Genomic DNA, 11935 nt, shown 5'->3' with positions numbered 1-11935 from the left:
GCCATTTTCTCTGCTTGTAGAAGAGAGGAAAACTAAACTAAACTAAACTAAAACCAACAATCCTCCAAAAAACCCCAAAGCAGCTATGGGAATCACAACCTTGATCTTTCCAGTATCTCACATTTTTCACAAAGACTTCAGACTGGCTGCACCAAGTCTATTTCTCTTTCCAGATGTAACTAGAGTCATTAAACGTGTTCCTGCTTCTGTGTGTTCGTGCAGATTGGGTGAGGAATAGCTGTAAGATTTCTGTATCCAGCTGCTGAAAGGCAGAGGGCTGCTGATCACTCAGTTTAAAATCAGGGCAAATTTTAATTTTGCAAAAATAAGACTTTGAATCACCTGAGAGTAACAGAGAGATCTTTAGAATAACTAATGGAAACTTGTTTTAAATCAGATATTGACCTGATGAGTCTGCAGCACTGAGCACTAACCCAGAAACCTTGAAGAAGAGTGAAGCCCACTTTTATGGCTAAATTAATAGAAACACAAGAAGAGAAATAAATTAATAAAACCAAAAATTTATTATTTTTTTCATTTAGAGGTACAGAATCTCTTTTACATGTTGCTTATGTACTAGGTGCGTCCTCCTGAAGAAGCTCAACAGCATTTCTCCCAGCTTCACCTTCTGGAAAGTGGCAGAGCCCTTCCTCTCAATTGCCAAAGTTCCCCTGAAAACAAAAAAAACCCCACCCATGAGTATTTGCTTTAGAAAAAGAATTCAAGGCAAGTTTAAGGGAACCATCAGGAAGAGAAGGACACGGGATGGAGGGACGGTGTGACCCTCTCCCACACTGATTTCATCCTTTCCCCTGGTAAAACACAGCAAGTGGGTCTGTGAAGCTGCAAGGGCAGGACGGTGCTTTCTGTATAGCCCTCCCTTCATTATTTTGATTCTTATTAAAGGGAGCAAGCTGAGCTCCCAAGACACTGAGATCAGGAATTGAACCCTGAGACAGAGAAGCAGATGGGGAGTTTGACACCGACTCCAGTAAAACTTCGCCAAGGTGTCCAGCAAATCCCAGCTCCCCCAGCTACACGGGGTTAGCTGGTCCTGGGGACATGCTGGGTGTCAGTGAGGAGCCGAGCGAGCAGGAGGGAGAGGGGAGAGACTCAAAGGAAGGACTGAAAGTGCCCAAGCAAACATCACCGCCACCTTCCCGTCCTTACCCATCCGCCGTGGGCCTCAATGTAGTTTCTCACTTGAGAATTTCCACTAATGGCTCCTGTGATGTGTCTGAGATCCAGCATACCCGGGGCTTTCTTAGCAAGATGCATTAGCAATTTCACAGAAACAGAGAGAAAAGCTGTCTCATAGGTCAGCTCAGGGTTCTGGTTACTCCAGTTCTTGACGACAGAATCCACAGCAGCCCCAAACTTTTCCGTCTGCAAGCATCAAGAGGGCAGTTTGAGCTTCTTTTTAAATGACCATGTGATAAGTAAGTCTTGCCTCAAAATCCAACATTCAGCTAAACTCCTGCATTTTCTTCTACCCTCGACTCCAGCAGTGACCCCATGCAGCGCAGAGCGCCCGGGGCAGGGCTCTCTGTGCTGCAGCTCCAGCTGCGGCCGAGGGACCGGGAGGGTGGCCATGGGATTTCCAGAGCTGCAACCAGCCCGAAGGGTGAGATCTCTGGGCCAAGGTGGCTGCAGCACCTGCTCTGCCCCTCACCACAGTCTTCCTCCTCCTCTCCCACCTGCTCCAGAGCAGCTCCTGCCATGGTAGCTCGGCCCAGACGGGCTCAGGCTTCCCGGGGGATAACAAGCAGCTCTTTTGGAAGAGAGAAGGAGGGAAGGCAGCTCCCACAGTCCAGTGTCTGTCCCGCAGCAAAGGGAGGCTGTGGGGGCCATGCCTGTCCCCCCAGAGCGAGCTGTGCTGCTCCCTGGCCCCTCTGTTCCCCAGCACAGGGTGACACAAGGGGCTGTGGACGAGGGGCAGGAGAGGACGGGGTGTGCTTTACCTGTCCCCTGAGCACTTCAGTAAGAAGCTCTGAGCCAAAACGTTCGAAATCCATGTTGCACTCATCTCCTATCTGCCGCAGGCGACTGGCGATCACCACCGGGTCAAACGGGATGTCCAGATCATCCCCTGAGCTTTCCTGGGGTCTGGACAGCGAGGGTCCCTGAATCTCGAACAGATCCAACCCTAGGGTGGAGAGAGGGCAAGGGGCAGAGAAGGCAGGGCCATGGCCTGGCCACCTCAGCTGCCCCACATGCTGCCCTCAGCAGGGGCCATGGCAGCTACCGCCTCCAGCACCCAGGAGGTTCATGCACCCGACAGGACGCATTAGGAAATGTCAAACCCGAGTCCCTAAGAAATATCACAGCCATTCAGGTACTCATGGACTTCAGGGACCAAGGGGCTCTGCACCAGGGGTTTGTCCAGGTCTCTCTCCTCCCACCTCAGCTGCTTCATGCTCAAGTCTTGGTTCATCCCCATGGACATTCCTAAGGCCTCTCTTTCACCCATCAAGATTTTGGCAGCTCCTTCCCCCCAGGCTGCCAGAAGCACACAGGAGGTCAGAGGACTCGGAAACCCTCTCATCCCTCTCTTCCGACCGCAGAGACACAGCAGCACCAACCGGATGGCAAAGTCCAGCCTCCACCCCCCAGCGTTTGGAGGCTATGGACCACCACCTGCAGCCTCTGGAGAATTTAGATATACTCAAGGCCTCTTCTGAGCAAGCGCACATCGCAATGTGTCAAAGCCTCATAGACATCCTAATTTGGGGAAGTTTTTGCAAGGGAACAAAAGGCATGTTTTACAAGTGTCAGGTATAGAAAACCATTAGAACTTCTCAGCTACGCTACAAAAAGTGTACAAAAAGTTAAAGCATTTTTCCCTTAAAGCATCCTGAGGGGGAAAAAACAACAGAGTATTGATTATTTTTTCTGAATATTGCCAAAACAAGGTTCAGCCAGAAGGAGCTACCCAACAGTGAAGGTTTCAGCAAAACCATTTCCACGCTTGACAGAGTCATAAGGAACTGAAAGCAGGATATTTCGACATAAAGCAATGGACAACTTCATCTGGAGGCATTGCTTCCTGGTCCACCCTCCCTCCCTCACCCAGTCTCTAATTAATTCCAGCTCAGCTCCTCTCGTCGAGGTGCCTGCAGCCTGGAGCCGAAGCCTGTGCTCCCCAGCCCTCGGGACAGCGGAGGAACAGGCGGCTGATCCAGGAAACTCCATGAACGGAGACTTTTCCTTCAGGCAAAACAACTAACTTCCATGAAGCGTTTGAGAAGTGAACTTTGCTTGCTCTTTAGTGTCAGCAAGATACCCGTGTCTCTTGGGACATTTTAGCTGGTTTGTTGCCAAGAAAATAATGGGAAAAGCAACATAATACAGGTGAAGTTCTGGGTTTCCTGCAGCATTGCCCAGCAAACTGAAGTAGCCCAAGCTACAGTGGGAGTTTGGGAAGCAAAGACTCCATTCTGTCTTACACATTAAAGCAACTGTTTTTATCCAATAAGCAATATGAGCTTGCTTATTGATAGTGACAGTTAGAACTTGTCTCACCCAGTTGGTTGGTTACTGGGGACCGGGGGACCCACATGGGGCTTGGCAGCCCCTTCCCTCCCGCAGCCCCGGTACAGAGAGTGTGGAGGGGGGAGCCCCTGGCAGCCCCCAGTGCTGGCCCTGCCAAGGCAGACTGTGGTGGGCACTGCCTGGCACCCAAAAACCTCCACCTCACTCTAACATTGCCCCCAAAACAGGGGTCACTTGGAAGTCATTGCAGGCCTGCGTTTTAGGAAACTCAACGACTCCAACTACAGCCTCCTTCCTTCAAGCATTCAGCCAAAGCACTCCTCTCATCTGCGCCAAAGAAACCACTTTTTCCTCCCCAAAGAGGCTTTACCTCCCGAGTCTGTTTCCAGGCTCCGGCAGCAGACCTCATCTTGGCTCAGCAGGTCCAAGAACAAGGCCTTGACAACACACTCCGTCTGTTTCTCGAAGGTCACCATTGCAGCACGTCGCCACGGCCACAGCAACACCACGCTCCTTCTCAGGTGGCTTTGCCTCCGGGTTTTGGATTCCTCTTCCCAGAGCTGCACAGGTTCTTCCTTCTGGGAAAACTGCGATGCCTGGCTCCTCCCCGGGACAGCACGGCAGATAATTATTAACTCACTCAACTGTTGTAATTCAAACTATGGGTGTGGTTTAGTACTGAGATAAGCCCTTTCTGTTAAGAACACTGAAATATATACAAGTTATCAAAGACTGCAAACCTGTCCATTCATCAAGCAAGGTGTCTGGATAAAAGGCCAAAATCTCCAAGTCCCGTCGCAGAGACTAGACTGGGGTCTAGTCACACACATTTCCTCAGTCACAGCAGAAGAAATGATGGTTTGACAACAACTATTTTTTCAACAGCTTTTTTTTTCTGAAAACTGCATAATTCCAATGCTCCAGTGCAGCTCTCCTCAAGGACAAGAAAACAACATATGCATAAAAACACTGGAAACTGTGAAGAGGAGCCCCGCTAGAGCCAACTTACCTACCTTTGAGCTCATCCATAGGTAACTCACCTCTTACAGTAATTTGGCCTATCAGACTGAAATAATTTTTTTCACAATAACTCCTTAAAGCCTTGCTTCACAGAAGTTGAGAGAGAAAAGCCCTGTCTGATACAGAGGCAGGAGATGGACCGCAGTTCTCAGGATTCGGTAGTGATCAGATGACTCCATCCCACAGACTTCAGAGTTGAACCAACAAGGAATGATTCACATCTTTATTAGGAAGTTCAGAAATAAAACCTAAAACCTGTTGTTTAACAGTAGCAGCAGTGTTTCAGCCAAGTGCATGGAAGGCATATTGCAATTTAGAGGTACAACAGTCATTAAAATAGATTTTCAATTACAGTAAGTCTTACAGAACAGGGTTAACAAAGGCACTCCTTGGGGCACAACATAAAGCCCCGTTACCGTGACCGGTGGCTGCAGCCTCAGCCACGGAGTCTTCCTCAGGCTCTGCCACTCTGTCAAACGTGGCTGTGACGAGGACACTTCCCATGACGCTGTACAAAGTCCGACTCCCCATGACTTTCAGCGGAGCAGAGGGAGTGCTGTCGACACACTCTTCACAAAACGAGTCCCATGGCTGGCCAGAGTGTAACTTTAAAAATTTACTGCAAAAATTTAGTCACGCAGCAGTGCCCCGTCCCGCGTACTGTACTGCGAGGACAGGGCGACAGAACCGCACAGAAATAAGTACGACGCAGAAAACAAACCCTTAAATACCCTTTCTAGTCACAAAGTAACAAACGGTAAAAATCAGCATCAGCAAAAATGTAATATTCCGTACAGGTTGTGACAATCACCATAGATGCCACCACTCCCGTGTGTCACGCCAGCAGCAGCGGGCTCAGGAACACGTTCCCTTGTCCCTTCCCAGCCTGGAGGGAGGACAGACCCCTCACCCTGCCCCGTCCAGGCTGCAGCCGCCCCCGTCGCTCTGCTCCCTCGGCCCAGCCCAGGAAGGGGCAAACACTCCGGCAGTGTTAACAGTACAAACCCAGCATCACATACAGCAAGTGAAGCCAGAGAAAAACGCTTCCTGTGCCCCCAGCAACATCCCACTGGGAGCAGGGAGCGTTCAGGACCCCAGTCCAGCAACTGTCCCCATGACGGTCCTCAGCACCGACACGAAGGCCTGCAGCGCCTCCGGCCTCGCCTCGCTCTGCTTCACCGAAACCTGCATCCCCGCATCCTCCTCCTCCAGCAGCAGCTCCGTTAGGAAGAGGCATCCTGTGTCATCCTGAGCCCCGAGATAAGCTTTCCAGGGCTGGACACCAGCTTTGCTCATAGCAATAGTCTGGATGTGGACAACGTGAAGGGCCGTCTGTACGGCATCGGGGTAAACAGCCCCGCGCCAGGGCAGAGAGAGGCGGCAGCTCATGTCCAAGCTCAGCCAGGTCTTCTCAAACTGTTCTGCTGTCAGGTGAACATCAGGAATTAAGGTCAGGCTGCCTGTATCAGGATGAACTTTGAGGACATCTTCATTCCCTTCAGAAATCAGCGACTCTGAAATGAAACCACAAACACGTGAGATGGTGCAGCTCCCAATTTCACAAAGAACATCTTACGGAGCTGTCAGATGAAGAGGGCTGGAATCACAATGCCTTCAGCATTGCACAAAATAGAACACTAAGACAGCATTCTCAAAGCACTGTAATCTTCTTCCAAAGAAACCCATGTGGAAACATCTACTGACAAGGGGAGAATCCCAGGGGAAGGTGAGGCCGGTTACCTGTGTCTCTGTTCCTGGAGTCAGTACAAGGAGAATAAGCGTAAGAGGGTTCTGGGGGCTCATGAGCAGCGACAAGTGCCCAGCGTTCTCTGCCATAAACCGGTGCAAGGGTATTAAACTCTGAAGCCCATGTATTCACAGGTCGCTCAGTTTGGTCTTCCAGGAGCCCCAGAGAGGGGTCAGAAGTGGGGCCACACAGGACCCGTTTCACCTCTTCCACACCCGACTGCAAAAGGCGATAGTAGAACAACCCACGGTCTCGTACTGCCATATCCATCTCCTCCTCTGGGAACGAGAGGGACATAGTTAGAATCATAGCTACTGCCATATCCATCTCCTCCTCTGGGAACAAGAGGGACATAGTTAGAATCATAGAATCGTTCAGGTTGGAAGAGACCCTTGGGATCATCGAGTCCAACCATCTACCCTACTCTACAAAGTCCTCCCCTACCCCATATCCCTCAGTACTGTATCTAAACATCCCTTAAACACATCCAGGGATGGTGACTCAACCACCTCCCTGGGTAGCCTGTTGTTCATGGAGAATTCTACCATCCAGACTTCCCTGAAGTACTAAGCCTTAATCATAGAAACCAGATTTCTTCCCTGAAGTACTAAGCCTTAATCATAGATTCCCTACTCTACAAAGTCCTCCCCTACCCCATATCCCTCAGTACTGTATCTAAACATCCCTTAAACACATCCAGGGATGGTGACTCAACCACCTCCCTGGGTAGCCTGTTGTTCATGGAGAATTCTACCATCCAGACTAATCTGAAGTACTAAGCCTTAATCATAGAAACCAGATTTCCAGCAACACAACATAAGCCTGTCACACCCACCAACCACACAGCCAGGGGCCAAGCAGCAGCCCAGGGCAAAAAGCCATCTTGCCGTCCCACCTGGATGGCTCCCTCACAGTCAGGATCAAGGCACTGGGGATGCAGCCAGACCAGGTCCCCAAAAGTTCGTCCTACAGCATCGGTGAAAGAGAAGGAAGGGAACCCACCTATGCAGTAATAGAGCAGCCTCCCGAGCATGTCCTGACACTCGGCAGGACGAGACAGGAAGAGTCGCACCAGGGCTGTCAGAAGCTCCATCTTCACTGCTGGGAACATCTCCGACTTCACGTTCTCCACAAACTCCTCCAAAACATAGGGGGCATTGGGTACCTTCTCGCCGTGTGCACCCAGGAGCCAGATCAGTGCTTGTTTGCCCTGAAGGAACCACAGATCAAATAGCAAGAACGCTGACACGAAATAAAGAGACATCCGGGAACGGGTCTTTTGCAGATTTGTGATCTTTGTCCTGCCAATGGCAACCCAAAGGAAAGCCAAACAGCCATTGTCCACCCTCCCTCAGCAGCTGCCAGCCCATGGCACAAGGCCTCCTCACCTCGCTGTCCTGGATGGCGTCCTCACAGCCAGGCAGTGCCCGACACACTGCACCCGTGCACTGCGGACACAGCCAGACCAGGTCCCGGAAAGCCTGTACCACTGCTGCAACAGAACAGAACACTCAGCATTCCCCAGGAGCCATAAAACCACCAGGGGGAAAAAAAAACCACTCCAAAAAACCCCACTCAATAAACTTTTCAAATCTTAGCCAGGGAGGCCAGTGTCCTGCGTGTGACTGTGATTTGAGACACGCTCCTTCAAAGCCCCGTGATGCTGTGCCCGTCAGAGCAAAGCTGCATCAAGGCTAAAATAAAGCACTGAAACTTCAAGTTGTTCCTCTGGCTTCTGGACATTCCCCAGCCTTTCAAAAGACACTGACTCATGATGGTTCACACACACAAGGTTAGAATGACACATTAAAACTAACGCCAATTCAAAATGAGTCTCACGAAGTTTAGGTCAAAATTGTAAAGACTCTGCTGCCCATTTACAGAAACACCAGCAGCTCCTAAGACTTAATTCAGCAGCTGAGTGCAAGCATGTGCTTTTCAAAACTGAAAGCAAGACCATTTAAAAGAGAGGGCAGGAACAGCAACGATATGAAGTTAGATCTGAGGTCAGCAGAAGAAAAAGAGAAGCTTGGGTACAATTGAATCAGACTATTATATGAGGAACAGAAATCACAGAGATTTAGAAGACAGACTAAGAGTCCCAGTTAGCAGGAACTCAAAATGAGATCTGTTAATCATCTTGGCCTCTTGGCCCTCATAAACAGTCACTAAAATGTCTCTGCTGAGTCCCTCACTCCCCAGGTCTGCAGGTGGCAGCCAGGAAGAAGCCTGCACATTGGAACATGAACACAGCTGTGACCATCTCCCCCTTCACTACAGAGTAGGAAGGAAAAACTCCAATGTCCAGTCACACCACATGCCCCCACTCCACCAGGAAGACTTCCACCTGAAGTTCCAATTATATTAAAAGGCAAATCCTTTTCAGAGCCTCGAGTTTGGGATCACAAGCCCCAGCAAAGCTCCTTCTCCCTGAGAGCATAAGCCAGGCAAATACCCCAGGGACAATTACCTGAAGTGATGTGCTCCTGCTGCAGCCCCAGCAGCTCTGTCAGAATCCCCACACACTGCTCTGTGTAGGTCCGGGCAATATTGCCTGCAGAGACACCAAAGGACATAAAAGCCAACCTTGCATCAGAGTGAAATAGGAACCATGAGCCCAACTGTTCATTACAACCCACCTTGAAGAAAGTGTTTCTCCTTTCCTTTTTGACTAAGATTTCTGAAAGTGTAGTTGAATGAGCTGGTTCTCCACGCAGGAGACAGGTTCCTCCTTCTGAAGCCATGCCTCAGAAGAAGTCTGAACTTTTCTTAGACATTGTCCTGGTTTCAGCTGGCATAGAGTTAATTTTCTTTCTAGTAGCTGCTGTGTTTCAGATTGGGTATCAAAAGAATGTCAATAATGCGTATTGTTTTAGTTATTGCTAGGTGTTATTTATAATATTCAATTACTTTTTTCCACTTCCCACAGAAGCTGAGAAGGAGCCTGGACAGAATGATAGAACAACCAATGGAATATTTCATACCACAGACACACTCAGTCCATAAATGGGGGCTGGCCAGGGGGCCAGGAATCCACGATCACTGCCAGTGGTACCAATTCACCCATTTACTGGGTGGTGAGAGTGACTTATGTCATTATTATTATTATTGCTATTTTCCTTTTCTGATATTGTTCTATTAAACTGTCTTTATCTCAGCCCACAAGGCTTTTTATCTTTCCTTTCACCTCCTTTTGCCCTGCCCTTCTGGGAAAAAAGAGAACTGCACGAGCGGCTGCATGGCCCTGGCTGGGGTTAAACCAGGGCACACATAACACATGAGAAAGGCGTTTTAGCATCCCTGGCTTTCTCCTTATGAATACTATAGAAACTCACATCTTTTAAAGCTTGCAGAAACAAAACTAGAGTGCCCCAAATCACCTTAACCCTGCCCCCACCACAACTCAAAGAGCAAGCAGGTATTAGAGCAGCTCCTTCACCCACTACAGCTTCATTCAACACTAGAGGGCTCATTAATAAGATGAAACGCCACGATTTTAGAGTGTCTCATCAGAACACAGACATTTGAATGAGATTCAAGGACATTATGTGCAACCTGAAATAGCTGAATGCCAGGAATTCCCAAAGAATCAGCACAATTGTGAATGTTCACACAAAACATTCCTGGGGAGGCAGCTCTACAGAGGCTGGACTGCTTCGGCACATGCTTTGGCATTTGCCCAGACACACATGGGCAGAGAAAGGCCTGGATGAAAGGTCTAGAGCTGCAGCTCCTCAGAGGCCAGACACGGCTCTCACCTATGGCAAAGATGGCCCCTTGGGCGAGCTCTACCGAGACATCGGTGCAATAGCCCTTCAGCTCCTCCAGCACCTGCTGTACGTTCTCATCGTTCACCAGCTCACACAACACCTCCATCTTCTGGCATTTGATGTAGTGGGGCTCTGAATACGAACAGAAGAACTTTTTGTAGTGGCTGCTAAAATGGCCAGGAAGGCTCCCAAGGATCTGACGCACGTGGCAGAGCGCAGTGAAGCAGAGCTCCCTGCTCTCGGAGGTGCAGGCCGACAGCAGCGGCCCCTTCACCCTCACCAAAACGTCTGCCTGCACGTGGGGGTACTCCTTGGCCAGCACCAGGAAAAGCTTGGTGGCTGCCATCACAACGCTGGGGCTGCTGCTTTTGAGATAGCCATCCAGCAAATTGAGTATGTCGAAGAGCTCCTCCTCGCTGCGGGGCCTGTAGCGCAGAAGGAAGGCGAGCACCTCACTCTGCCCCCACTGATCCAGGTCCACCATCCTGCCAAGAGAAGAAACACGGTTTGCAGGAGTCAAGAAAAAAGATCTGTGCTGCGCAGAGCCCTCAGAGTTCCTTATGCCCTCTTTTCCAAACCAAATGCGGTGCTTCAGAAGTAGATACCCCAATTTAATCTCAAGAGAATTGACCCGCTTATGGACATAGGCTTAACCCAGTACCAGTCACGTGCACTTCTGCTGGTGCTCTAAGCCAGACAGCAACAATGACAGGAACCCTGGGCACAGCAATACCCCTCTTTTGCCACATCATGTAGAATTATCTGCAGAAAAGTTAATTTCTTCAAACAATGGATAAGCTATATATATATATTTCAACAGACTGGGAGAGATATACTATAACATACCTGTCCCACAAACATCTCATGTATACTGCCACCAAAAAAAAAGCCCCAAACCTAACCACATTAACTTACATTTCCAAAACAAACCACCAGGTGAAGCAAAGACTCCCCGGAAAAGGAGTCTTAAGACCTTAGCACAGAAATAATTTGGTTTCTCTTGGGATGAGCCCCTCCATCCTTGGGTTCCTGACTCTTCCCTTCAAGTTCTGACAGGAGCCCAGAAATACCTGCTTTATTCACATGCAAAATGCAACAACAAGAACGAAGCTTCCGGCAGCATCTTAACAGCAAAGAACACAAACCTGTTGAGGAGATGGTGGGCAATGGGTTTGTTGATGACAACTCCTCCCTCCTTCTTCAGGATCTCTTCTAAGGCCCTCAGACAATTCACGACTACAATGGGATCCTGATCACGAAGCAAACTGTACAGCTCGTTCACCAAGGCACCATCTGCAGAGAAACAGGAGGCTCTGTAGCGAATTCTGTCGACGCGCTGCAATTTAACCATCACCTATAAGCATTTATCACCAACAAAAGACAACAGCTTGAACTGGGAGAAGTGGTGAGCAGCAATTCCAGCTCTGCAGTAACCCACAACCCCTCCCCGAGGTCTGCAGGGGCTGTGGGACCAGTGGGGTGAGAGCTGGGGGGCGAGGGGCAGGCTGGTGTGGAACCGCTGCCCTATGGACTCCATCCAGAGCGACAGCCCCATCATCATCCTCCTCCTTCCTTTCTGTCGGGCAGCCCAGAGGCACAACCAGGACAAACCACAGGCCTGGACGTCCTTCCAGCCCCTGGATGCCCTCGGTTCCTGGGGACCACCCTGTGTCCCGTCCCCCCCCAGCTCCCGGGGGCCACCGCCCCGACCCCCCCGCACCCACTCACCCACTTCGGAGTCCCCTTGTAGCTTCACCATCTTGGCACAGCCCAGCACGGCCGCTCTCCGCACGTAGGAGGCCTTGTCCCGCAGCCCGTTGAGGAGGGGCTGCTGCAGGTACTCCTGGATACCAGGCATCCTGCAGTGGGGTGCGGGGGGGGGGGCGCGTCAGGGGGACGGCACCAG

General features: G+C 50.2%; 2 protein-coding genes across 3 annotated transcripts in view; both read right to left on the bottom strand.

Moving 5' to 3' along the window:
* Nucleotides 1-501: 501 nt before the first annotated feature.
* Nucleotides 502-4547, bottom strand: BCL2L15 (BCL2-like 15). Of its 2 annotated transcripts, XM_014948497.1 has the most exons (5): nucleotides 4234-4547; nucleotides 3863-4111; nucleotides 1962-2146; nucleotides 1171-1386; nucleotides 502-671 (listed from the first exon to the last, which is right to left on the bottom strand). In XM_014948497.1, the coding sequence occupies exons 1-5, from the start codon at nucleotides 4238-4240 to the stop codon at nucleotides 654-656; spliced, it is 675 nt and encodes a 224-aa protein (XP_014803983.1). In that variant the 5' UTR covers nucleotides 4241-4547; the 3' UTR covers nucleotides 502-653. The 2 variants fall into 2 exon arrangements, with proteins under 2 accessions (XP_014803983.1, XP_014803984.1); XM_014948498.1 differs by lacking the exon at nucleotides 4234-4547 and having other exon boundaries at nucleotides 3863-4131.
* Nucleotides 4548-4700: 153 nt separating this feature from the next.
* AP4B1 (adaptor-related protein complex 4, beta 1 subunit) overlaps nucleotides 4701-11935 on the bottom strand; it is a gene marked incomplete at its 5' end in the record, with an annotated part of 8867 nt that continues 1632 nt past the window's right edge. The window contains 8 exons of the mRNA XM_014948441.1: nucleotides 4701-6026; nucleotides 6253-6537; nucleotides 7262-7469; nucleotides 7648-7751; nucleotides 8730-8813; nucleotides 10018-10514; nucleotides 11175-11322; nucleotides 11758-11888. Coding sequence (XP_014803927.1) covers nucleotides 5599-6026; nucleotides 6253-6537; nucleotides 7262-7469; nucleotides 7648-7751; nucleotides 8730-8813; nucleotides 10018-10514; nucleotides 11175-11322; nucleotides 11758-11888 — 1885 coding nt within the window. The remainder of the gene's footprint in view (nucleotides 6027-6252; nucleotides 6538-7261; nucleotides 7470-7647; nucleotides 7752-8729; nucleotides 8814-10017; nucleotides 10515-11174; nucleotides 11323-11757; nucleotides 11889-11935) is intronic.

The sequence above is a fragment of the Calidris pugnax genome, unplaced genomic scaffold, assembly GCF_001431845.1.
Source record: "Calidris pugnax isolate Ruff unplaced genomic scaffold, ASM143184v1 scaffold91, whole genome shotgun sequence".
NCBI classification, from domain to species: domain Eukaryota; kingdom Metazoa; phylum Chordata; class Aves; order Charadriiformes; family Scolopacidae; genus Calidris; species Calidris pugnax.
This window is presented reverse-complemented; position numbering and strand designations above follow the sequence as displayed.